Source organism: Pieris napi, chromosome 4 (assembly GCF_905475465.1).
Source record: "Pieris napi chromosome 4, ilPieNapi1.2, whole genome shotgun sequence".
Classification (NCBI taxonomy): Eukaryota; Metazoa; Arthropoda; class Insecta; order Lepidoptera; family Pieridae; genus Pieris; species Pieris napi.
In genome coordinates, this window is record NC_062237.1 from 7,021,855 (window position 1) to 7,048,144 (window position 26,290).

At 32.1% G+C, this 26,290-nt stretch overlaps 1 protein-coding gene across 3 annotated transcripts in view; it reads left to right on the forward strand.

Annotated features, from left to right (window-relative positions):
* Positions 1 to 21,932, forward strand: part of LOC125048767 (putative inorganic phosphate cotransporter) — a 31,216-nt gene extending 9,284 nt beyond the window's left edge. For 2 of the 3 annotated variants that reach the window (XM_047647640.1, XM_047647641.1), the window contains 10 exons: positions 10,420 to 10,550; positions 14,820 to 14,999; positions 15,872 to 16,010; positions 16,336 to 16,562; positions 16,642 to 16,791; positions 17,035 to 17,167; positions 18,806 to 18,930; positions 19,866 to 19,985; positions 20,684 to 20,816; positions 21,461 to 21,932. In XM_047647640.1, the coding sequence (XP_047503596.1) occupies positions 10,420 to 10,550; positions 14,820 to 14,999; positions 15,872 to 16,010; positions 16,336 to 16,562; positions 16,642 to 16,791; positions 17,035 to 17,167; positions 18,806 to 18,930; positions 19,866 to 19,985; positions 20,684 to 20,816; positions 21,461 to 21,534 (1,412 nt within the window). In that variant the 3' untranslated portion in view covers positions 21,535 to 21,932. Of the gene's footprint in view, positions 1 to 5,936; positions 6,069 to 10,419; positions 10,551 to 14,819; positions 15,000 to 15,871; positions 16,011 to 16,335; positions 16,563 to 16,641; positions 16,792 to 17,034; positions 17,168 to 18,805; positions 18,931 to 19,865; positions 19,986 to 20,683; positions 20,817 to 21,460 lie in introns of those variants that run through there. The other variant, XM_047647639.1, reaches the window with a different exon arrangement.
* Positions 21,933 to 26,290: the final 4,358 nt, after the last annotated feature.

Genomic DNA, 26,290 nt, shown 5'->3' on the forward strand with positions numbered 1-26,290 from the left:
TTATATTTTTGTTTACAATATTCATGGGCGAGCCGGGACGCAAAGGACTACTGGTTACCTACTGCCAGTTCTATATAATATTAATGTTCTGTTTCAGTATGCAAAACTTTCAAACTATGCGAATATTAATTGCCGTTATGTCCCTGTATTGAGGTATTATTCTATGTATATTTATATGAAAATTATTTTATAATTTACATGTTAAGGATGTTCACAATTAATTGCTTATAAATTGCACTCACGCGACCTGTCAATTATATGTCGTGTATTTCTAGTCTTCTAGATATTTCACGAACAAATAGAAATATAAACATTTATAGTAAAGTAATTCTGTAGAAGTTCCGGTTAATTTTCCTGGTAATTTTCAAATAAATAGCATCTGTTTAATCAGATTAGTGTTCGATTCCCGGTCGTACCGTAAATTCTACTTTTATTTGTAATTAGGAGCAGTGTTGGCCTAGTGGCTTCAGCGTGCGACTCTCATCCCTGAGGTGGTAGGTCGTAGGATCCCCAGCTGTACACAATGGACTTTCTTTCTTTGTGCGCATTTAACATTTGCTCGAACGGTGAAGGAAAACATCGTGAGGAAACTGACATGTCTTAGACCCAAAAAGTTAACGGTGTGTGTTAGGCACTGGAGGCTGATCACCTACTTGCATATTAGATTTAAAAAAATTGATCATGAAACAGATTCAGAAATCTGAGGCCAAGACCTGAAGAGGTTGTAGCGCCACTGATTTCCATTTGATTTGTAATTAATCTCATGGGTTGAACTCTTCAGTTGACACTTTAAGGTCAAATTATGTCCGAGAACAATGAAAGTAATGATTTAGTTCAGCACTTAAGTACAGAGCACTGTTGGTATCAGCGTGCGGCTCTCATCCCTGATATCTTTCTATGTGACCATTTCACACTCGCTCGTACTGTGAAGGAGAACATCGTGAGGAAACCGGCATGCCAACCCAACGAGTCATTGGCACAGAAGACTGATCACCTACTTTAAGATGAATGATTCTTATTAATTGATCACAAAACTAATACAAAAATCTGAGGCTCATACCTAGAAGGTTTTAGCGGGATAGGTTCTTTTTTGGAGTTGGCTTATAACACTATAGAGGCGGCTTTACTAATGATGACCGTGGCGGTGATGAATATTCCTTCTACATTTTAATAGCATCACCGAAGTTGTTTGAGCCAGAAGAAATATCTGAAGCTTTTTAATAAGAATTAAATATATACTTATATAGTCTTGATCGAATATCTAAAGTAAATCTGTATCTCAAGTACGTATTGATAGATTTGTTGCCACTTGAGAAAAATCACGCGCACTACTACTCAGATTTTGTTATCAATGATAAGAATTGAAACCTGCATTGTACTGGTCAAGGAAAGATCGTGAAACGATTTACTTTTGAATGTAGCCCATTGAGATAATCTTTTAGTATTTTTCCAACCTATAGCAATGTGTTTAATATATTATATAAATCTTTGGCAGATAATGTATATTTAAGTTAAGCTACGGTTATATTTTTACTGAAAATAGGAGATGAAAAGATCAGCAAATTTTCTTGCGTTGACTCACTTATTACGCCCAGCAGATTTTTAACAAATTACAGTTAAAATGAACATATTAAACTATTTTATCTTTATGTTAATTAATAAGAACAAGTTACGTAAACAATGATATATTTAGTATTGTCCTTTATTGACATAACTTTTAGACATAGAAAAACACTTATTTAACGAAACGTCGGTTAAATTTAAAATTATGTAAAATAATTGTAAATTTATAATATAACATAACTTCAAATCCGTTAAAAAACTGTTTTTCAATGATATATCTTTTTGGCTTGCCTTTCATTTAAGTAAGATCCTGTTATGTCTTAGATACTTATCTATATACATAACAGGATGTCTACTTAGATGGGTTCCTAAAATCATAATTGCTTTAGACTGTAAAATGTTTTGGTAAAAAGGTCAATGAATGATTTCTTTTAATTGTTGTGCCTAAAAATTATATAAAAACTTATTTTTATTTCCGTTAAAATACGATAAAATTCAACATTGTTTTCAAGTATTTTTTTGCTCACGTAAACACTCAATTTACTTACTAGATTCTAGTATTTTATCTAAATATAATTATATTTTCGTCTTGGTTCCATCTATGGACAATATGCAAAATCGCCTATTTGTTACTCATTCACTCTTAATCTGCTAAATGAAATTTTTCCCACATTTTTCAGACGGTTTCCCAAATAAAATCAACTATCATCCTGCTATTTCATAAATAAGGTTAGTTTTTAATAGCGGATATAATACTTCCTATCGACCTTTCTTCAAATCAATTTAATTAATATGCTTGACCAGTGGCAGTGCAAGGCCATTCCGAAATAACTAATACCTCGGAGTCGCGACTTGGTTCCGGTGATAATTGGCTGTTTATTATTTATTTTCTTAATTGTTTGTTTGTAAATTCTTTATTTATGCGACATATTAATATTTAATAGTATTTTTAGTAAATTGGTATCTCTTGATACAGGGCGAATAAATGTGAAATTATTAAAGGCATCTTGTGTATAGAATGTAGAAAAAAATAAACAAAGACATTGTTAACCCATGGCCACAAGGCCGATAGTACTACTAATATTATTCGTATAGATTATACAATCAAACTAATAAATGTACGTACATTTAATAATAATAATTAATTTAACAATTATAAGGCGCTTTATGGGTGGGTCTTGGACTCAGATTGCATCTGTTTTGTTGTTAGAAAATTGCCTACTATGCCTGACAATATGTCGTCGGTTTTTGGGGAAATACCGGTTACCTCATGATGTCTTTATGGTATTGGCGACAGCCGGGACCTCAGGGTTTAAAGTCGTACGCTTAAGGTCAACACTGCTCTAAATTCTTTTCATCCTGATTCTTCTACCTGTAGCAGGCTTATTAAATCTATCACTGACTTACTGTCAAAGAAAAACTACTAACTATTAGTATAGTAGTTTTTCTTTGACAGTAAGTTTTAGTCTACGTACCTTTAATCACCACTAACGATGTTTGATAAAGTTAAATTTAATTATAATTAATTATTATAGTTTTGTGAATCCACTACCACGATTCAAATGAGCAACTGGAGTGGCGATTTGATTGCTATGATCAATATAAGAGTTTTACCCTTAAAATTACTTTTTAGTAGGCTCGTTTAAAAATATTGTAATATCATTGCAATGTTGCTACCATAGTCGTTGTTTAAATCATTTGGAATGCTAAATTAAACTATATGTATTTTTCATCTGTTAATAATTGGAGAGTATCACTCAACACCTCTTCCACACATAACAATATTAACATAAACCACTTTTATTATTATTTTATTCTCACATATATCGGCACTATATCTTAAACAAGATATTGCAAGTTTTCGATTTGCTTTGTCAAGTCATATTGTCGTTCTCTGTTATCGATACAAATTTCAAGATCGTAATAACATTAATGTTGAATATTGGCAAGTTAAGATTCTAAATATTTGGTCTTTCGTTTCGGGTAATGATCTAAAAAGACAAAACATGTGCGTCCTTGACCTGAGGGACACAATTAACCGAGTCAATTTTCCTCCTAGCAACATTAAGTAGTTTTTCTCAATTGATCATTTACCAATGTTATGAGAGATATCCGTGTTTACTTGTTTACAGGATAGACAATTTAAAATACATTAAGAGCAATGATTATGAGATTTAAAGTCAAACAACCAAATTACATTATATACTTCAATCTGTAAGAATAAGTTATTCATAAAAGAATCAGACCAATTGCAATATTTTTAAAGATTTCAACTGTCTCTTTTCGTCAAAGCATAAACGCAATTTGACAGATAGAGACAAAAGAGTTACAAGTATAATTCGATTGATGTAGTTTTTGCATGAGAGGGTGCGATTTACAACATCAATAACCACATACTTTAAGTAGACATATTTTAAGGCTAAAGGCTAAAGAGTAAGAATATACTAGAATAGTATTTAAGTTAAAAAAAAAATACAATTAAACGTAGAATATATAATTAAAATGCCTGACACGGCACAGGCCACAAATAGTTCCTGACAAAAAAAATTGTTCCCTGTCTAGGCTGACGCCGACTGGTCAGATGCGTTAGAAGACAAATGACAATCAAAAACTATACCAATTTGATGTCACTAAATTAAACTGATTTTAACACACGTCCCACAGTCACACGTAAATACGATGTGTATTACATACACCCTTGAAGCATTCTCTCTGTATTATTGTATAGTCTGTGAAACTTCTATTGGCGTATTGATTTAAAATGTATTTTGTATTATACTTTTTTTTTTAATAGCTCTGGCACGATTTGTGCATTAGCCAGCGTCAAGTATAGGATTTTTTATAATTCGTGCTTGTCTTTAGAAATTCGACCGTGTCCTCAATGTACGGTTTAGGCACTTGCCCGGTACCGCACAATACTCCCAAAGGCCGAGAACAAATTTAAATTAAATTAAAACTTGCCCTCGAACCGGGAATCGAACCCGGTACCCCTCACCTAGCTGCCACTTAAAGACCGCTAGGCTATGAGGGCCCCCAAGTATTATACTTAGTTAAGTAAGCTTTTAGGTTTTCTAAATAAAGAAATAGCTTTTCTAAAACATTATCAGTAATGTAAAAAAATGTCTTTGGGAATTAGCTTGTATTATACGTTAGCTATACCAAAGATAATAAATGTACATAAGCACTATCGGAGTAATAGTTTCCATGAGATATTGTTACGCAAAAGGAAAAAACAATGTTTACTAAATAATCAAATCTCTGGAGGTTATTTAAGGTCCTTTAACTTGTATTTACAAGAAATTGCAACATTTTCCATATCTAACAATTGTTATTTATCCTTATTTTTAAATCGATGTAATCTAGACGTTAGCTATCGGAAGTAATAGACTATATAAATTACGAAAGATTAAATGCTTTTAATTGTTATAAATCTTTGGCTTATTTACGAATGTAAGATTATTTTTTATCCTGCGAGAAATACTTATGTTAGTACTTTCATCGCAAAACTATTTAATTTTATTACCATCGGAATTGTAGCCATACAAAAAGGTTTTATACGATTAGATCGTCATTTATTTATTACGGCATTTTAGCTTATCACGTTAAAACCTAAGAGTGATTTTTTTACTATTTAAACATAAATACTAAATGCCAGTTTATATCATATTCAATACAAAACCCAACATATTTTTTCTCCTTTTAGTTTAAAAATTTGACTGATTTACATTTTATTGTTTTAACATTTGTTAAAACCAATTGTGTAATTGAATATCTGATATTTGCGCCATTAGAGTTAATTAGCGATTTTAATTATTCAGTTCCATTAGTTACCGATAAAGTCATTAACTTATTAATCGTGACCATGTGCGGCAAGCCGTACATTTGGAATTCCTATAATGTTTTTCGCAAATTTAAACGAATTTTTATTAGAAACCGAGTTCCATTTTGTACTTGTGTTATTTTTAAAATGTGTTCTGGATGGCTCTGTTCGTTTCGTGGTATGTGAGAACTAGTTTACATAATAACTATAATAAATATTGTAAGTTACATTTAAACTTTTTAATTTATTAAAACTGTGAGTATAGAGTTTACTAAAGAGAGAGGTGCATGCCCCTGGAGGCTTTTTATTTAGGGAACGAACTCAGAACTTTCGCGTTATCTTCTCGTTACCAACATCTAACAAACAATATCTTCTTATCATGATTGATATTTATTTTATATATTTGATTTTGTTAACCTAAATATAAACCGTCAAAAATGTCTTTAAAATTATTTCCAATCGATTGACAAGTTACGATAAAACGCGATTATAAATATATTTTTATGTTTTATTACTTCTCCTTATCTTTTCGCTTCGATAATGCTGAAATTAGTTTCCTTTATTCGCGAGTGACGCAAAATGGTGTTTAATTATATGAATGTGACTAAAAATAATATGCGTCGAAGATCGACAAGCATGAAGAAAGTTTTCGAAAATCAAAACTCTTATAGTGATGATGATGTTGGTAGGTGCATTTTTTAGTACTTTAGTTTGACTCGCAAGAAGTATTGGTGGAAGTTACTTGCTTAATCCTTGGTAATGATGATTTTTGTATATATGCGCAATATAGATTTGCAAAGAATTGTTAAGAAACTAACGTTTCCTAGATTCGAGGACGTCTGACATATAGAGGCTTGAATAAAATACTAGTTCGAGACTTATCAAAATAATAAGTAAGTCGATTTGGGACGCAAATAAGGCGGGTTTGCAGTCTAAATTAATCAGAGATACGAAATTAAACTCGCACTTTATTCCGCGCACCACACCTATATGGAACCAGCCCTGCGATTCTGTAACTCACTTCACGAACTCACACAGCGGTTTTCGCATCGGCGGTCTCTCTCAAATCAATCGTGAAGCAGTCATTTTATGATTTGGCATTCTGAAAAGGTGGGAGCTTGTACTTTATTGTTTATCAGAATGCCAAATCATAAAATGACTGCTTCACGACTGATTTGAGAGAGACCGCCGATGCGAAAACCGCTGTGTGAGTTCGTGAAGTGAGTTACAGAATCGCAGGGCAGCTGCCCACTGAAGTATTTCCGAAATATTCGATTTAGGGTTCTTCAAGCGGTTCTTCACTTGCGAGCCTTCGAGCAGTGTGAGCGTCGTTATAGAATAAAATCAGACTATTTTATTTTATGAATACTAAAACCAAAACAATAGCTAATAAACAGTTCAACTGCTGTATATTAGTTCACCTGTTGAGAAAGCAAGCAAAATGAAGTTTATTATCGTATTAGACACGAACAAAGACCACATAATGTAAAATAAATTACTAATACCATGACATAATATATGAAAATAAATTTTAGTTAGTTTATGGTCTGTAACTTTTTGCTTAATTACAGGAAATTAATATCAATGAATGTAGCTGTAACAAATGCCATTCAAATAATTTGCTAAGTTCTAAATTTATAAAATAGTACGCAATTAATCTACTGTCATCTTCAAAGACAAGTAATTTTCAATTCTATGGTGGGCGTAGGAGTTTGTTTTATGTGTTTGAATCCGACCAAAACATAACTAATGGGTCGTTTATTACGTGACCGGCAATTTCATGGGCTCTGATGCCGATTTGACGCACAAACTCACAATGGATAATAGTCGATTCATTAAGATCCGTGGTTTTTAAGTGGGTTGTGTATTGGGCTAGTCTAAAGCAATCCTAAACTTAACCTCGTTTTACTATAAATGGTTTGTTTACCGATAAATACAATAAAAATATATATAACTTTTTATGTGCGTAATTAATATGACATAATTATAGTATGAGAGGAGTGTTGGCCTAGTGACTTCAGCGAGCGACTCTCATCCCTGAGGTCGTAGGTTCGATTCCCGGCTGTGCACGAATAGACTTCATTTCTTTCTATGTGCGCATTTAAAATTCGCTTGAACGGTCAAGGAAACCATCGAGAGGAAACCGACCAAAAAGTCGACGGCGTGCGTCAGGCACTGGATAACCTAGCCTATTACTAAGCCTATTAGATTGAAAAATTATCATGAAACAGATTCACAAATCCACTGATTTATTTTATTTATTTATAATTATTATGACGTAAACAAATTTGCTTGTATTAAGCTGAAGTTTATAGAGAATATTTTTTCTTTCCTCAGGATTTGCTTACGCCTTATAAGTAACCTAACATTTTGGACAGTCGGCGACTAACTTCACGTATTGTTCCGCGCCTTATTACTGTTTACCCACAAATCTTATACTCGTAATAACATTTGATAAATTAATATAAATCTTAGTTTGTAAGGAATTTGTTCTGTGCACTTCAGGCACCAAGGTTAAACCCATTAAAGTTTTTTTTTGTGTTTTTGTACCTTTAGTTTATTCACAATGTTTAAGCAATAATAAAAATAAAAAAAGGAAATTGTGTAATCTCAAGAGATAATAATCAGTTTATTTTATTCAGATGAAAGAGTTGCTTTGTGAATTAACTAGTACGTAGGTTTATGAAAATTCTTTTAGATATAAATTTTGAAATAAAATGGAATCCTAACTTCATGTATTCAAGTCAATATATCATGTTTTTTCAATAAATCGTTGGCGCATATTGAATACAGAATTTTTGAATCCAATATTTAGTATGAAATCCTGGCAACTTTAGTTTGGATATTTCGAACCAACCTATTAGATACTTGGGGTTATGAATATGCATAAAAATTCAAACGACCTGTCAAATAGCTTTTAAAATGCTTATATTTGCGCATAGACATCTCTTCAAGTGGTAATGTTTTACTCCTAGACGCCCCCCCTCCCCAGACCTTAATTTATCAGCTATTAGGAGTTTATTAATTTTTGTTATGTTACTGTCTTTAAAGGCCGATTTACATTATCATTAGTGTTTAGGAGAGTGCTTTAGGATAGTACTTTAGTTGAAACATGTAAACGCTACTTGCTTTAGTAAACGCTACGCTAAAGAAATTGCCTTTCAACTTGAAACACTAAGATAATGTAAATCGGCCTTAAGGAAGTGAATGAATCCAACGTAAGCACAGGTCGAAAGCGTGCAACCAATAAAATAGGTTTTGCAAACAAATGGAGAAAGATCACAAAATGTGCAATTTATTTAATTATACTTAATTTATCCATAACCGTGCAGTAGTCTCGTTTGATCAACATTTGAAATCGTTGTAAAAATGAAAGAATTGGTTTTTTATTCAAGGTGGATGTTCGACCCACACCAGAATCTCTGCTATTTAGAGACTGGGTAGCAATACCCACTAAAATAACCTCGGGTAGTTCCTGCAAGGCCGCGTTCAAGAGACGCCAAATAGAAACGATTCTACCAATTCGTAAGCCTAAGTAACGTATGGATTTCAAGATACGGAGTTTCGACTTGGGTCTATACGCTCTTGGCAATGCGGTTGTAGTTATGACCTTAGCGCGTGGCGTAATAATGATCCGCTTGATCGCTGCCCATCTGGTGGCCGCTGGCATTCATGGCATTCTATGTGATATAACGATCTATGGTGGAGCGTAATATGATCGGAACATTTTAAATTGAGAAATACTTTAGCGTAGGGCAATTTTAATATTATTATTGTCGAATACTCATCTATATTAAAATCGGCACGAATAAAAGTTTAACAAACAAATACGTTATACGTTATCATAATAGCCTCGATATCAAGTGAATATACGAAAAAGGAAAGTAATTGAACAGGTTGGGTGCATTGACACTCAACCACGGTCATGTATACATATATTACTGATAAGGATATCAACATGTGTGTCGATTTTAATATAATAAGTATAGTAATTGGCTTATTATGGGAATCTGAAACATCAGAATGCTACCTTTGACAATTGCTCTTTTCCATCGAACATTTTACTTTATTGGATATAAATTGGGTCATATATATTCAAACTCAAAATTAACATGTATTGAAAATGCTATTCGAGCCGCTAGTCCATTGTCGCATAAGAGTTTGGAATTTATTTAGTCGAAGAACAAACAGCAATAGTCATAACACTACTACCGAAAAACCAGAAACAATTAATGAATCTGTACAGTTTAAAATATTGAACAGTCAGCGACTATCTGCATAGACGTAGAACCTACTTTCGCATTGAGTACGTTGACAGTCAAATAAAAATGTTATATATTCAAATTCAAATTCAAAAATCATTTAATCATATTGGTAACACTTTGTACACTTATGACTTGTCAGTAAAGAAATACACATTATTGCTTCTAATTTTACATTTAGTGCCAGTTCTCAAATAAAGGTCGTAGAACGGAAGAGAAGAACTGGCAATAAACTCTCCGCCACTCTTTTTAATCGCCATGTTTTTTTACACAACGTTTGTAAGAAGCTGCAACCATTACACCATGTTCCACATGACATCTTAAGTAATTAATAATATTAACATATTGTATATTGTTTTGCGAGTTAGTTTGATTAGTATAAGTTGCCCGAGTTTCTATCAGTATAAACCTGTTTCTAATTAGTGCAGTAAATAACTATTTTGGAAATAAAATGGTATTAGGGTCAGTTAATTTTACCTATCCTATATCAGTTGCTTAAATAAGAATGATTATTTACTATTTAATTAATTGTTTTTTTATGTTGTATTTGACGGCCTTTTTGACTCGATTTTTTTCATAAGTAACTCGAAGGATAATTTTCACGGTTTTGTATATCAGAGACAGACAGTCTATAAGTTATGAGAAAGGTCATTTTGCCCACAAATTAAAATAACTTTGCTTTATAAAATTTTTTAGTCAACATTTTATAATTTGTCTGTGATTTGTAAATAAACTCTAAACTCAAATGATGAACATTTTGGATTTTTTTTGCAGAGTCCTCCTTCGGGATGCGGCATGTGGTCATATTTTTACTGTTCCTGTCGACAGTAACGTCGTATGCCACCAGGGTCAGCATGAGTCTTGCCATTGTCGCCATGACCAAACCTAACGAGCACGGCTTTCCGGTAAATTAACTTTGTATTAATTACATCTTCAAAGTCACTAACTCAGTTATTCCCGCAATATATATTTAGGGTCTAAAAAACATTATACACGCGTTCTAAGTTATACTTTTTTGTGTAACAAGATCAAAATCTTTTAAAATTTTAATCTTTCGACTTATTTTACGTTTGTAGAAAAAACGACACTAACAATAGAGAAATGGTATATTTAATACATTGAAAGTTTTACTATAACGGATTATTTAGTTAAATAATGTTTATCTAAATATCACAAAAAAAATATTTCTACATAATTAAAGAAATGGTGTGCGCGCGCATCGTAAAAATTTACTCTCATTATTTTTCCCTAACGCGCCAAAAGAAGTATAACTTCAAAAATCTGAAATTTTAAAACGAGAAACAACATAGGTCAGATTTGACCTCAAGCCTGGCTTTCCGGTAAATTAATTTTATATATATTATTTGTATCTATAGCTAAGAGTCACTATCTGATTCCCACGATTCGAATTCCGGCTTTGTTAAAACAGAATAAAACTTTAAAATTCTCACATCTTTATTCACTCATTCGATCACTTGTTAATTTGATATGTCTGTATTTTATTTATATGGAATATTGCTACCTTAGATTTAAGTCTGCTAAATAAAGAGACTAAAGGAAATACTAAGAATTGTGTAAAATCCCTGTGGAAAAGCTGTAATGGCTGTTGTCAACTTGTCGACTTGAAATTCAGTGCCCGTTTTACTTTTATTGGCTCAGGTATTTCGGCGTTTTCGAATATTTTGTGCTGAAATCTGAAACATTCTGGGAGTAGCACATGCTAGAATTTTTATTACATTTTATTTAGGTTAGGTTAGGCATTTTAACTCGGTTTTCGTACATGTCAATGGTAACGTAAATGATACAAAGTTGTAGGGTTTTCAGCTTCCTGAAAATTCATCCAAATTTGTTCAAAAGTTTTAGCTTTATATTCAAATTTTTATTTCAATCTTACACAACTGGCGTATCGATTTACTAGACAAGCACACTTTACTTTGAATATACATCAATAAAGCTATTTACAATATACATGAACTCAAATAATAATTTAGTTAAATTAATTGTAACTATAAATAAATCTATAGATGCGAAAATATAGCCAAACAATTTTTGTCTAGTAAACATCAGAATTGTCGCAGTTTAAGGCCGTCAATATTCAAATATGTTGATTTTGATTGCGAAATACAAATACAAAGTTAAATGTCAATGATTTTCGAATTAACTACTTATTTTGATACTATTGGTCTAAAACAGAAATATTTGCGTCCGCTGTTTTTGGCAAGTTATCGATTTGTTAAATCTTATAACAATATGTATTCTGTAAATAATGATAGCTAAGATTGATTTATATTTAGGATTGATTTATATTTCCTAATGTAACTTAAATTGTAACAACACAACTCAAAGTTCGAATTCATACCTTGGGTATGCAAGTCTATTGTGGACTAAAAGATCTACGTATTATACGTTTGACCTCGATATTTTTATTTAAATTATACCTACTACAGAACTCCTGATAAAATACTTAAAATTCGTGCAAATTCTAGCCATAGTTATGTTATGTTAGTTGCACAGACGTAGTTTTTAAGTAAATTTCGATATTCGCAAATTTTCCCTACATAATAAATTTAATAAAAGGTGATTATTTGCATCTAACCAATTTTCGATTTGTTAGATGATTTGATTTTTAAAAATTTACATAATACAATCTTTGTGAGAGGCTGGTCTATAGATTTCCTGTGGTGATAGGTCACCAGCCATCGCGAGTAAAACTATTCAGCTACCGTTCTTGTTGCAGTAGTGGTACCAAAGATTGTAGTTAGTTATCGCCAATATGACAAAATACGCAACTGGTTCTAATGGTTAATTTACGAATGGTAGCGCTAATTGAAATTTCATATGAAATTTGTGACAAAACGTTAACGTAAAAATTCATAAGAAAAATGTTTCCAACATTCGTAAAAAAATTATCTATCTCATTAAGTTTTGTCGTCTGGAATCCACGTGTGTTGATTAACATCTTATTAATTCCGCTTATCAGCGTTAAGCAACATAAATTCTAGCAACGCTATAACAAACTCTAATTAATTTTAATCTTAGTAAGCTATTAAATATGAGTTGAGACCAATCAGAAAAATCTCTTGTAATATGCAATAAGAAGGGAAGGTGAACTACATTTTAATTTGATATATGCCTTGCGAATGGAGAATGGGGCTGGCACATTTCATTCTGTTTTTTCTGATAGTTCGTCTAATTATTGTGACACAAATTAAACCAGAGATAACTATTAGTTACAAATGCCAAATTTCACTAAAGCTATTACTAAGTATAGTCAGTCTTATCGTCGTATTTCTGACTAGTTGTTAGTAATGTACATAGCATATATTGGAAAAGTCTAAAATTCCGATATCTGATAATTAAACGTTCGTGTACTTTCGGGGAGTAAGGGGAGAACGGAACTAACATCATGCAAGGCCCAATTGTCAGCCTTACCTGCACGCGCGACACTGCGGCGATACCTTGTATCGCGGTACTCCCTGCTAGATAACGAACGAGGCTACGGCGACTGAACAGTGGCGGTATAACCACACACCTGATCCGACAACGGATTAGTAGAGGATACAGCGACCTTGGGAGACCTTGGGACGGCCAACCTCCTGATATGGAGAGACACTAAAACAAAGAAGTACTTTCGTGAATGCAAAGAGGCTGATAAACTATTCATCGAAATAAAATACATTCAGGCATTTATTTAAAGACATAAAAAAAACTCTTAATAAACAAAAAAACACGTATTTAACGGGTATAAACAGTTAGTAATAATTTTATGTATGGTTCGATACTGTGGATAGTTATATATTGAGTTCTAAGAATACTTGATGCCGTAATAAATCATTGCTGTGACATAATACTAATTGATAGATAATTCAATTGTCTAGGCTTTGTAATTCACATAGTTACTTTCATACATAAACAGTCTATTAATATAACAGTTGTTATATCCGGGTTTTTGTATATAGTACTCCGGGATTTTCTATGAGGTCAATAATATAGTTAAGTAAACTGGACACCTTGTTTTTACATAATACGATTTTTTCTTGTCTGTTCTCCTAATTGCTTCTGAAATATATATTTTTAATTTTGTGTTTGATACCAAAACTAAAGATATTTTCATCAACAAAATATCTTTTAATATTAAAATAGTTAAAAATAAAGTAAAATTATAAAAGAAATATCATTCAAATTACTAATAAAAACAAGCGTGAGCTCTTAAATAAAACAGAAAACTTCTTTGTTTGACATCAAGCTGATTAAACATAATTTTCGAAAATACATTTGCATATTAATGAAATATTAATTAATATTCTGTATTATTAGTCATTATCTTTCGGATGAATTAAGTAATTTTTTGAGTTTCTTGAGAATTATCAGAAAGACATACACCTACACAGTGTATATTACTTATGTGTACCTATGTATGTTATACCTATGTGTATATTATACATTTGTAAAGTATGCGTATATACGTAGGATAATAGTTTGTGCCGTCTTTTGTTCTTTGTACTGACTGAAAATAAGAAACTAAAGACAATAAACGTTGTATTAAACTTTAAAGAATGAATAGAGATGCGTTGTTTGACTAAGTTCGTTTCAACTGGTAAACGTTTGTATACGTAGAATGTGGTCCAACAATTTGTCGCAAATACACTGTCTTAGTTTTCTATAGTTCTTGGTATGTAAACATGTGCAGACGTTTAAAGTTTTAGACAAAAATTAGAAGCAAAATCTTACCACGTTATTTGCCGGGAATTATAAATACCTATACAACGCAGGATTATACACCATCATCACATGAAATAATGTCTAAATTAGCAACTGTTACCAATATAAGGTAAACTCGAAACTTAAAATCCGTTCGACTACACAAAGCGTTAATTGTACAATTAATCCAATTTCTTCTTTTGTAAAGTAAGCGATACTAGTGTAGAAACATAGACCCTCAGTCAGCGGAGTGGCTTATATAATAAGGCCGATTTACATTATCATAAGTGTTTAGGAGACTGCTTTAGGATAGTACTTTAGTTGAAACATGTAAACGCTACTTGCTTTAGTAAACGCTACGCTAAAGAACTTGCCTTTCAAGTTGTACTAAAGCACTCTCCTAAACACTAAGATAATGTAAATCGGCCTATACTTAAAGTATTAAATACTTACCAAAAAAATACTTTTTTCAGGTATTCGAATGGGAGCAAAGCATACGAGACACAATTCTATCATCATTCTTCTGGGGCTACATTGTGCTGCAGATACCAGCTGGTCTACTCGCTGGCAGATTTGGCGGGAAAATGCTTATCTTTGTGTCTATGGTTATTACTGGTGTTGTCAATTTGTTTACACCCTTGATGGCAACTCAGGTAATTTTTGCTGTTTTGTAATTCACTAGACTAGTATTTCAATAAACAAGGTTTCCGTAAAGGATAATGTGACGTCCATTGATTTATTTTTTGGTTTTATAAACTCATAGGTAAATATTATACCTATTACATTCAATACCATTGAAGAAAAAACCACATATCAATGTGTGCGTTAGGTGAGTACTATGGTTCTGAGTGACCACACTACTACCACTAGGTATGGATGTGAAGATGTGAGTTAAAGAACTTCCTTAGGAAGAATGATAGACATGTTAAATATATCAATATACTTGTAGACGCTTTAGGCACTTATATATGTGTTCGTACAAGACTATTTATTACACTATACTATATATTCTATAATACTCAATATTATTAAGGTTTCCTAATCAAAATTTTCGGTTATTATCTTAATATATATAAATTACGCGTCACGTTGTTTGTCCGCTATGGACTCCTAAACTACTTAACCGATTCTAATCAAATTTGCACACCTGTGCAGTTTGATCTAACTTAAAAGATAGGATATCTTAAATATATATATATATATACTTCTACTGTATTTGTGTATGTAACTGAAATCCTCTTAAACGGCTGGATCGATTGGAATGATGTTTTTGTATGCGTTTGGGTGGTTTAGATTCCTGGATGGTTTAGATTTTCAAATTAGCCAGGCAGATGGCGCTGCAGTCGGTGCTTACATACTTTGTTTAATATCCTAATCACTTGAAATATCATGCAGGACAACGTCTGTCGGGTCCGCTAGTATCTTTTAAAACTGTCGGGTTTGTATTTATTGCAAGAATTATATGTTCTTCGTACCAAAAAATATGTATATGTATGATGATGTACAGGACTAACTATGATTACAGGGTGACTGGATAGCGGTGTGCGCATGTAGAATTCTGATGGGTCTTGCACAGGGTCTATTGTATCCAAGTATCCATGGTGTCATTGGACAATGGGCACCCTTATCTGAGAGGAGTCGTATGGGAACCATTGTATATTCGGGTACGTTTTTCAAGCATTAAAATATCGCTTAAATTTTTCCTGAAACACGAGAGACGGTATATCCTATTAAATATATTCTAGAAATTAGAAGGGCGAATTAAATTGTAAAAGTTCTTAAAACATTTAATTTCTATTATGACCGATTGCGATCGCCGAATTCTCAGCTTATAAACGTCTGAGACGAACAAACTTAAAAATTCAGCCGCTTCAAATTTTTCCTTATTCTGTTTACAATATTTCTTTTTGCATATATCTGATTATTGTTACCGATAAATTATTATATGTTTCATGTGTTTTGATATCAATTGTTATTGATATATTTCAGGTTCACAGTTAGGAACAATCATAGAGATGGTGATAGCTGGGTGGTTATCAGAGACCAAGTGGGGCTGGCCATCTGTTTTCTATGTAGCTGGTATCACCTGCCTCGTCTTCTCTGTATTGTGGTACATCTTCGGAGCCTCAACTCCTGGAACCAGCCGTTGGATATCCAAAGAAGAAAGAAAGTTCATTGAACTAAGTGCTGGCGCAGCTGACATAAATGAACAGAAGGTAATGCATTTTTTATAATTTACCTAACTCGACAAAGAGTTTATCAAAATGCTTACATTAATATTTTTCTCTCTTTTAGAAAGTGGCAACACCATGGAAAAAAATCTGGACTTCACTACCATTCTGGGCGATACTCCTGGCCCATTGTGGACAAAGTCTTGGTTTTTGGACACTTCTCACTGAAATGCCGTCGTATATGGATAAAGTACTAGGTGTCGCTATAAAAGACGTGAGTGATAAGATTTACCAATCCTTACATATTAAACATTATTTATTATTTTTGTTAACATAAACCGATATTATACAATTTGATGGTATAATAATAATATTTTCTCTTAAAAAAAAATCAAATGAAATTTTAAAATTCATTTTCTGGTAACGAAAAATAGAAGAATGTTTATTATTTAGGTATTAGTATCTTACAAAACATAGGTATAGAATTACTTTATCTAATTAACTATATTATTTACAGAACGGCATCTACTCCGCTCTTCCATACTTGGCAATGTACATCTTGAGTTTTGTGTTCAGTTGGACTGCAGACTTCATGATTAACAGGAATATTCTATCTCATGGAACTATTAGAAAAATCTTCAACACCATTTGTATGTATTTAAACAATTCACTTTTGATTTGGCACATATAATAGACTTTATTTTAAACAATTCGTATCTACAATCCTAATACGTAATACAATAGTATAATAAAATTCAGTAAGTAAAAATTGAGAAATGTGTAGGAATCATAGAATCGCATTTAGTACAGTCATGCTTCCTGCTGATAGAGGACAAGTCTTTGTTTTTAAATTATGTTATTATTATTAATTACTTAAGATGTCATATGGAACATGGTGTAATGGTTGCAGCTCCTTACAAACGTTGTGTAAAAAAAAAACATGGCGATTAAAAAGAGTGGCGGAGAGTTTATTGCCAGTTCTTCTCTTCCGTTCTACGCCCTTGATTTGAGAACTGGCACTAAATGTAAAGTTAGAAGCATTTCATATACATTTCTTTTTTTGACGATCATAAGTGTACAATGTGTTACCTATATGATTAAATGATTTTTGAATTTGAATACACACGAGCAAGGAACGATTTTTGTTTGAAAAACATTCCTGCGCTATGCACATTATAAAAACAACAAAATCGTTTGCTTTGTTCCATACAATTACCGTTACTTTTGCAGGATATTGTTACTGGACCTATATTTATGTTATTATTATACATAACTTACATACTTTTTGATTTATGTGTGTTTAGATGACATAAACGAGATATTTTAGTCCCCTATACTACAACACAATGCATTCTTTCATACTATTGACCATGTTATGTAAATCGTACGGATTAACATAATGTTATCATTGAGCAATTATTATTGTGAATATGTTCCTCCTTTTTGTTAACTATTTTTGAAGTTATACTTCTTTAGGCGCGTTATGAAAAATTGCGCGCGCACCGTGACACAAAATTAACAGAATGAAGTTGCCCACGGAAGATGCTACGGCATTGGACTAATTTAATAATAATTTAATAATAAAACATTCGAATAATAATAGAATTTATGTTACACTTAATGTAAGAGAATAATAATAAACATTTATTTATTTAATTTTTCAAATGTAAACTGAACTTTATTGACTATAATGACTCCTTTTCCAGTCTTTGATTATTTAATTGTAATTAATTATTTGCATGCAATCAAAAACTATTTTTAATTACGGCAAAGAAGTATAACTTCTTACGCGCGTACATAAGTACACGCACCCTTTTTTATTTTGTCTTTTAAAGACGAGTAGAAAATATCTTATGAATTATCTATTATAATTTTATATTTATACGTTTCAAAAGTTTGAGCCATTTATTCTGATCGGTCACAAGTAGTCTGTATGATATAATTAAAGGTTCATATTGGTTATGTTTATTACTAAATTCAGCCAGACGTTTGCCTATATCCAATTCAATGGAAGGTGTTATACATTCCCTCAAGTTGACGTAGGCTCTCTTTACAAACACTAACAAGGCGGCTAAGACTAAGTTTCTTCTTTTACTAACCAATTTTCTTACTTGATATTAAATGTATGGTCAAAAAACTACGAACAGATTTATGAACCGCAAATTTATGGATGTTTTGTCACGTTTGATTATTATCTTTTAAGTATCTCGATACGATGATCAATAGGTTTACGAATAAGGAATCACCATTGTAACCAAGTATTTATGTAGTAAAATATAACTTTTCAGCATTTTGGGGCCCCGCAGCAGCTCTTCTAGGTCTCTGCTACATACCAGCAGGTCATGTACCTTTGGCCGTCGCGATGTTGACCGTCACTGTTGGACTTAATGGCGCTCATTATGTTGGATTCTTGGTTAGTAATTTCATAATTGCACTTAAATTTAAATTAATTATTTAAAAATGCTACATTGATATTTAAATCCTTCTTTTATTCATATTAATAGTATATCTGGAATTAAATATTCCTGACTGGCAACAAATATGGAATTAGTTTAAGTAAAAAAAAAATATGCTCAAAATTGAAAGTTCTATCGAGTGTTTCTAATACCCAAATTGCAGGGAATTTTCATTTTGTTTCAAAATAGATCTTTTTGCATTGATCCGAAATGTATTCCTTTCTTTCTTCAATTTACAACCTATAATAGGTATAAAAATGTCAGTTACTGTTGTTTATTTGGCTCTATATGAAATAGCCCGTATAGTATAGTTATTGTGCGTTCATAACCGTTCGAATAATAATTGATTTTTATTAAATATTAATTCGTATAAATCTACTACGTTTATCAACACACAAAATCAACAGTCAACGATTTTATTATTTTCGTATGCAAATTTTTCGCACATTTTTTTTATAGTCATTAAGTGGACTTTAATCTTCACTTCCTGTTTAACCAGAATACAATTAAATTTGTGTCCTTCAACATTTATTAAAATGCGAACCATATATATATTTATATTTTAATACACTGAATATATTATAAAATTAGATAAAGACAGATAACACTCAGTATAGGCTGAGACTTACCTACTAGATAAGTTAGTGTAGATATTCAATAATAATAGAAAAAAGTCAAATTTCCCAACAGCCTGTAAAGCACACGTAAGCTTCATTAAGGACCAGGCACCACCTGTTGACACGTAAATTGCAAAATATAAAAATAATAATGCAGTGTAGCAATACACTACACACAATACTTGTTATATATACATTATACAGGTTTTAAAAAAGGTCTTAATGGTTATATACATATATATTAAGGTTAATAAGTCTGTTATTAACTTTTACAGATCTCCCATATCGATCTATCACCGAACTTCGCGAGTACACTAATGGGTTTAACCAATGGCTGTGGTAATATCTTCTCCATCATGGCGCCCCTGAGCGTCACCCTAATTGTTCAGGATGAGGTGAGTAGACAGTACCTTCCATGGAATACATATTTATTATATTTAATTTAGATTTAAATGCTAACGCAAGTTTCTATATGTATATTGCATTACGTTATAACGAAATATTGCTGTTTCACGTCGCCAAACATAATGTATGTAGCCCTTTGCATAGTTCTCCGAGAAATTATTCCGAGTGAAATGTTATATCCAAAAAAGTAACAATAAGACGACTCAAGAATCAGGTCGTCTGTATTGTAAAAAAGCTGTCTAGAGGTGTCAATTTCTATGATAAATTGTCAAGGTAACTGAGGATTTCTTACAGATCTAATATAATAATAGGCCTTGATTTATATTTCATAGTTATCCCAACTATGACAAAATGTGAAAACCAGATAAAACATGCTTTGTGTATGTTTAAATGTGTATTCCGTTTTTGGCTCTTGTGTACTGTGTAATTGTTTGAATATTGTTTAATAAGTAGCTGTAGGAATAATATTATAAATTTAAACACATTTTTAATACCGACGAAATCTAACGCTTCCTTAGCGCAATTTAGTTATCAACAGACAGTGTTCTTTTTCTTTCCTTAAAATTAGCTTAACACGCTGCTTAAATACATCTGAAAGAGTAACACATACTTTTTCTCTCTCAAGCTCGCTCAAATTTCTGAAAATTAGGACTTGGATTATATTAAATACATTTTCTCCCTTTTTTAGCACTCTGCATCGGAATGGCGAAAAGTTTTCTTCGTCTCCATTGCGTTCTACTTCCTCAGCAATCTCTTCTTCATACTCTTCTACACTGGGACTGTGCAGCCATGGAATGAACCTAAAATGAAGAGTTCTATCGGTTAGTACTTATATAATTATTCAGGTCAATCAAGTTCGGCAACGACACATGACAGCTCAAATATATCGATTTAATCAAATTAGAAGAAATTTCCACGCATAAATCATTAGGTAGAACTTTAAAGAACTGAAAAATAAATATCATAAAAATTATATTTGGTGAACCTATCTATTATTTTTTATATATTAGTTTATTGATTTCATTTTTAGTATGACTATAATATATGTTATACTTATTAAATTATCTCTTATTTTTTATACATGAAAAAATGAACTATGGGATTCGAAACTGTTAATTTATAGTACTAAAACATATACTAGCCAGCATTTAAAATTTTGAAATATAATTATTATTAGCTAAGGGAAAGCTAAAGCTTTTGAAATATTTGTTTTTTTTTTATAAATTCTTAAAAGGCCGGCAACCCACTCGCGAGCCCTCTGGAATTGAGAGTGTCTATGGGTATCACTTAACATCAGGTGAGCCTCCTGCAGGTTGCAGCCCCCCGTTCTATAAAAAACAAAAAAACGTTAAGCTTAATTGTTGTTCGACTAACATTGTATGTAAGACATGAATTTTAAATAAACATTATTTATGAGTGTGCAAAGTCGTAGTCAAAAACAATAAATAACAATTTTAAATTACAGAGGAGGGTGTCAAAGAGAAACAAAGCGATAAGGCTGCAACTGAACTGGAGAAGATTGAAGATAAAAAGTTTTAAATGGAGTTTATAAAATGCTTTAAACTAGTCATATTGTACAAAGATCGAACGACAGGTATTTTTTGTTAAGACTGTACTTAGATGACATTTTATGAAAACCGAATTAAACCTACCGCTGGGGTTGTTACAAATACGAGTCGTTATTGTTACGAGCGCATTTTGCTTAAACACAATTACAAGTGAGTGTAATTTAACTTTTACTACAGTAGTTATCGCATGTTTTACGATTTGTTAAATATTATTACATAAATAAGGCTGTGTCATAAATGTAACATTTAAAAGGTCCTATAATGTAACGATTTTGATTGAAATCGGTAAATATACTATATCTTTAAAGTTAATAGATTAATAGACATGTGTCCCTTCCTCCATTATGGGGCGTTGGGCTGACAGATTTGTAGTGTGTTAATTAACTGTGTCTGATTAATAGATTTCTTTCTATAGCTGATCGACCTTTTAATTCATAACAATTTTGTCACTGAGATAAATAGAAATACCTCTCAGGAAAGTTACGTAAAATAGTTGCGCAATCCTAATCCTACGATTCAAAGAAGTCAACTAAAAAAACTGTTGTTGTATTATTATTATTCAAATTATTTTATTTAAAGTATAATTTATAAAGTTTGTCTGTGATGTTTGGTGCAATAGTTGTAATTATTGTTGTAGTAACTTAATACGTGTAAACACGTTTGTTTGTTCACTATCACCTCTCACTGAAGTGATTTTTATGTTTTTATGGAAGTATTACAACAGAATATAAACTACTTTTTAGTTCTACGCACATAATATCTAAAAGATATTATTATGTGAATTGAAGTGTGTCTAAGAAAATAAACGAAACTAAGACACCGATCGTACATCTTATGATAGAAAGGTTAAGAGTCTTAGTAAGATTCAGAGTTAAGACTTAGATGAATCAACAAAATGAAATGAAGGAATGACTCCTGTTTGTCAAAATCCATAATATGTATACAGAGACGGTTCGAGTCAAACTTAGACATTAAAATATAGATAATGTAAATTGAAAGCTTTACATTCATATATTTTCAATAAGCTATATAAATTAATATAAATTATTCTTGTAAAAAAACCCATTACTAATACTTACTTTTGAACATAAAGTTATTTTCTTGTAAGCTTTAAAACTGTCAAAATCGGTGTTTTTGCCGCTTTGGGTACAATTAATATGCAAACAACAAGTTCTTGTAATGAATACTTTTCTAAATTTTTCTTAGCTACAGTTACAGAGATTAGGAAGTTAAAAAATGTTTAACAAGTTGACTGGGCCGCTATCCGGCTAAACCTGTATTAACGACAGTGTTTCGAAGTCTAAGTCTTGACTCTGATTTTTCTATGTTATTTATTCGCGTATATTAGAAGAAAATATATTTAATAAATATTGTAATAATTTATAATTTTAACTGTAAATAAATTAATTAAATGGTTTCAAAAGTGTTTGGTTGTGTTTTATTATTGACGGCGCTGTGTTTTTGTAGAAATTATCAAAAATGTTCTACGAGACAAGACGGAATAAATTTTTCTAAAAGATATCATATCACGCCCATAAACATATCTGATAACCCTGGATCGAAGGACCAATATTAAAACGGCACAGTTGTATTGCACAGTATTTCATAAATAACTAATTTAGTTTATTAAATATTTTCGATGTACTCATATTAGGCTGATACGATTTTTTTAACTAATCAAATTATTTATACTACATCAATTAGCAAAATAAACATAATCTAAAGTTCCACAATTTAAACGAAGTCTTAAGCACTTGTGCTAGGCTAAGTTTGCAAAGTTTGTTTGAGAGTAATTAGACTTATTAAGCAAATTCTCTAACAAATATTAGATGAGATTCAATAAAAATATATTTTCACGTATTTAAATATTTCTTTAACAACAAACATGCCTTTAGCTCTCTTGTTTCTTAATTCATTTTAAACGAACTCCTGATTGCAGTCATTATAAAGCTCATTTCTCATTGATAAATCGTTTTTAAAACAGAGAAATTGCTAGCTTTGTTGAAAGAATACCACTATGATTTATGTTTGAACTAAATATTTCCCGGATACCGTTGTAATAAATTGCAACATTGAGATAGAAAACTATGAATTTAACGCAAGATTGGTTGAAAGCTATTTATATTTAAATAAATAGGATATGAATATATATGAAAACTTGACGGATATAATAGACAGACTGTCATTTTCCATTACTGACACATCGTGTTCAGATAACGTGAAAAATACTTTAATATTCTATTACGTCGCATATTAAAATAATTTTCTCGTATATCGCGTAGTACTTTTGCTATTTTTGCGTCAAAGTACCTACTACTTGACATTCTGGTCTAGAAATCCTGCTATGTACATGGAGCTGATCAGCGACGTTAGCGCGTAAGGTGCAGATTAATCTTTATACTCATATTAGTATACGATCTGTGTTAGGTTTGTTCTAGTTAATGAAGCATTTTTTATCAATCCTTACATTTTTTATATTATAACTATTATTAACTAAATACTCATGTACTGTCTCTTTTCATCACAGCGTAAACAAAATTTGTCAGAATGATATGAAGGGGTATTTTAGTTGAGTGTATTATTTCGTTTTTAAAAATGCAGTTACAATCTAGTAGTTCGATGCTTATATCGGTGATTAGCGCCTATATGACCATCATTATTTAGTTTTTCGACATTGTTAATAAAAATGGAAATAAAAGGTCAAGCCCACTGAAATATATTCCACGTAGTAGATAAAAGTCACATTATGCCTGATATATTTAAATAAGTGTCGCGGTAAGTCCCCGGGCCAAACCCGGGTACCAGTAAATTGCCTTACGTGACCCTTATATTATCTGTGGAATGGTTCTAAGTCCCCATCATTTGTTTTGGGAAGCATCTGTTGTGAGATCTAGACAATTGGGGAGGTTGACACCGTACTATATTTCACAACGCAGTAGCGGAATTTAATATATTTTTCACTTGAATCTTTCATAATATTTATGCCGGTAGTGTATCTTTTAACCTAGGTTCTAATGCTGCTATTCTTAGTATGTGTACGTTAGCTAATAAATAAAAAAATAAAATAAATCATTGGCGCTACAACCTCTTTAGGTCTTGGCCTCAGATTTATGAATCTGTTTCATGATCATTTTAAATCTAATAGGCAAGTAGGTGATCAGCCTCCAGTGCCTTACACACGCCGTCGACTTTTTGGGTCTAAGACATGTCGGTTTCCTGACGATGTTTTCCTTCACCGTTCGAGCAAATGTTAAACGCGCACATAGAAAGAAAGTCCATTGGTGCACAGCCGGGGATCGAACCTACGACCTCAGGTATGAGAGTCGCACGCTGAAGCCACTAGGCCAACACTGCTCGAGCTAATAAATATAGCTAATTAATGTTCCCCTGAAATTGACCCCTTCCACCTCTCGTACAGTTTGTACTATACATGGATATGGCTACAGTTTGTACGATACATGTATGGAAATAATTTATGAACTGTATAGATAAACAAATGTTTTTAATTGTCCGTTGAGTGAACTGACAAAAGGTCTTGTTCATGTCAATTCCTATATTGTAAGAAATGATTGGTCTTTTTGTAAATATTGTAATCTAATACTGTTTAATGTTATGTTGTTTTTTGTATGTTATAGTTGCCACATTGGTTTAATCTGTAATGGTAGCATAAAGTGAACGCATCAATAAACTCTCTTTGTATTTAATTTGCTGTTTTAAAGGTCATCCTCGTAAACTATCCTATTTTACGAATAATGCCATATAGATGCTATTTAGGTAACTGTAGTTCTACCGTGAGTTGACTGTGAGAAATATATGTGGTAAAACATTTATGTAATCTTTTAAAGCGCATTAGCACTAAATGCTGATGGTCCTTTAGCAGACTTAAAATTAAAATAACTTACTGGCAATAAATATTACGTGTTACTGTAATTCTAATAATTAGTCCAAAAGTTTGACTGTACACGACGTAGGGCTCAAAATAGGTAAATCTGAATTATGTAACAATATTGCTACTCGTGTTACGTACTTTTTACTATGCACTCAGTATTTTTGCGAACGCGAGCTTTAAGATTTATTGGATTTGCAGTTCTAGAAGCGAATTGAATTGAATCGTGACGTTACTGCTCGCCGCACATGTAATTAGGTTGTAGCACACGTGGTTAACTTAGTAAATTGAGCTTGATCCACTTCTTCCATCGCAGTGCCCCGCGTTAATCCGATAGTAATGAAAAATATTCTTAATTTAAATATAAATTCCTGAGGTTGGTACGTATTGATCAATCAAACAAAGTTAAGAGCTATATTCAATTTTTTATTGTACGGAAAGGAACAGAAAATGTCAACAGATAGGTACTGTTGGACTGACTGAGGAAAAAATACAAATACGTTGGTAAAACATTCCAATACCTCCTTGCATTTTTAATTATATTAATTTTTAGTAATATAGACTGATACACCTAAAAGGTTAAAGGTTAAATGTTGGTGGACTCAGTTTCCGCACTTACAATCTCACTAGGTCCGTTGTGCGTAAAGTCTTGGCTAACTAAGCGAGCCTAGCTCCATCCAGAAGCACAGAAGTCTCCTGGGCACTTCGTAGGCTTCACGGAGCGACCTCACTGCTCCAAGGATTTCTGTACGTTATTTAGCCACAGCCTCGCATTCCAGGACTTCGTGGGTGACTGATTGCCCTGCGCTGAAACAGCCTCTGCACATGTCTGTCGCGCATA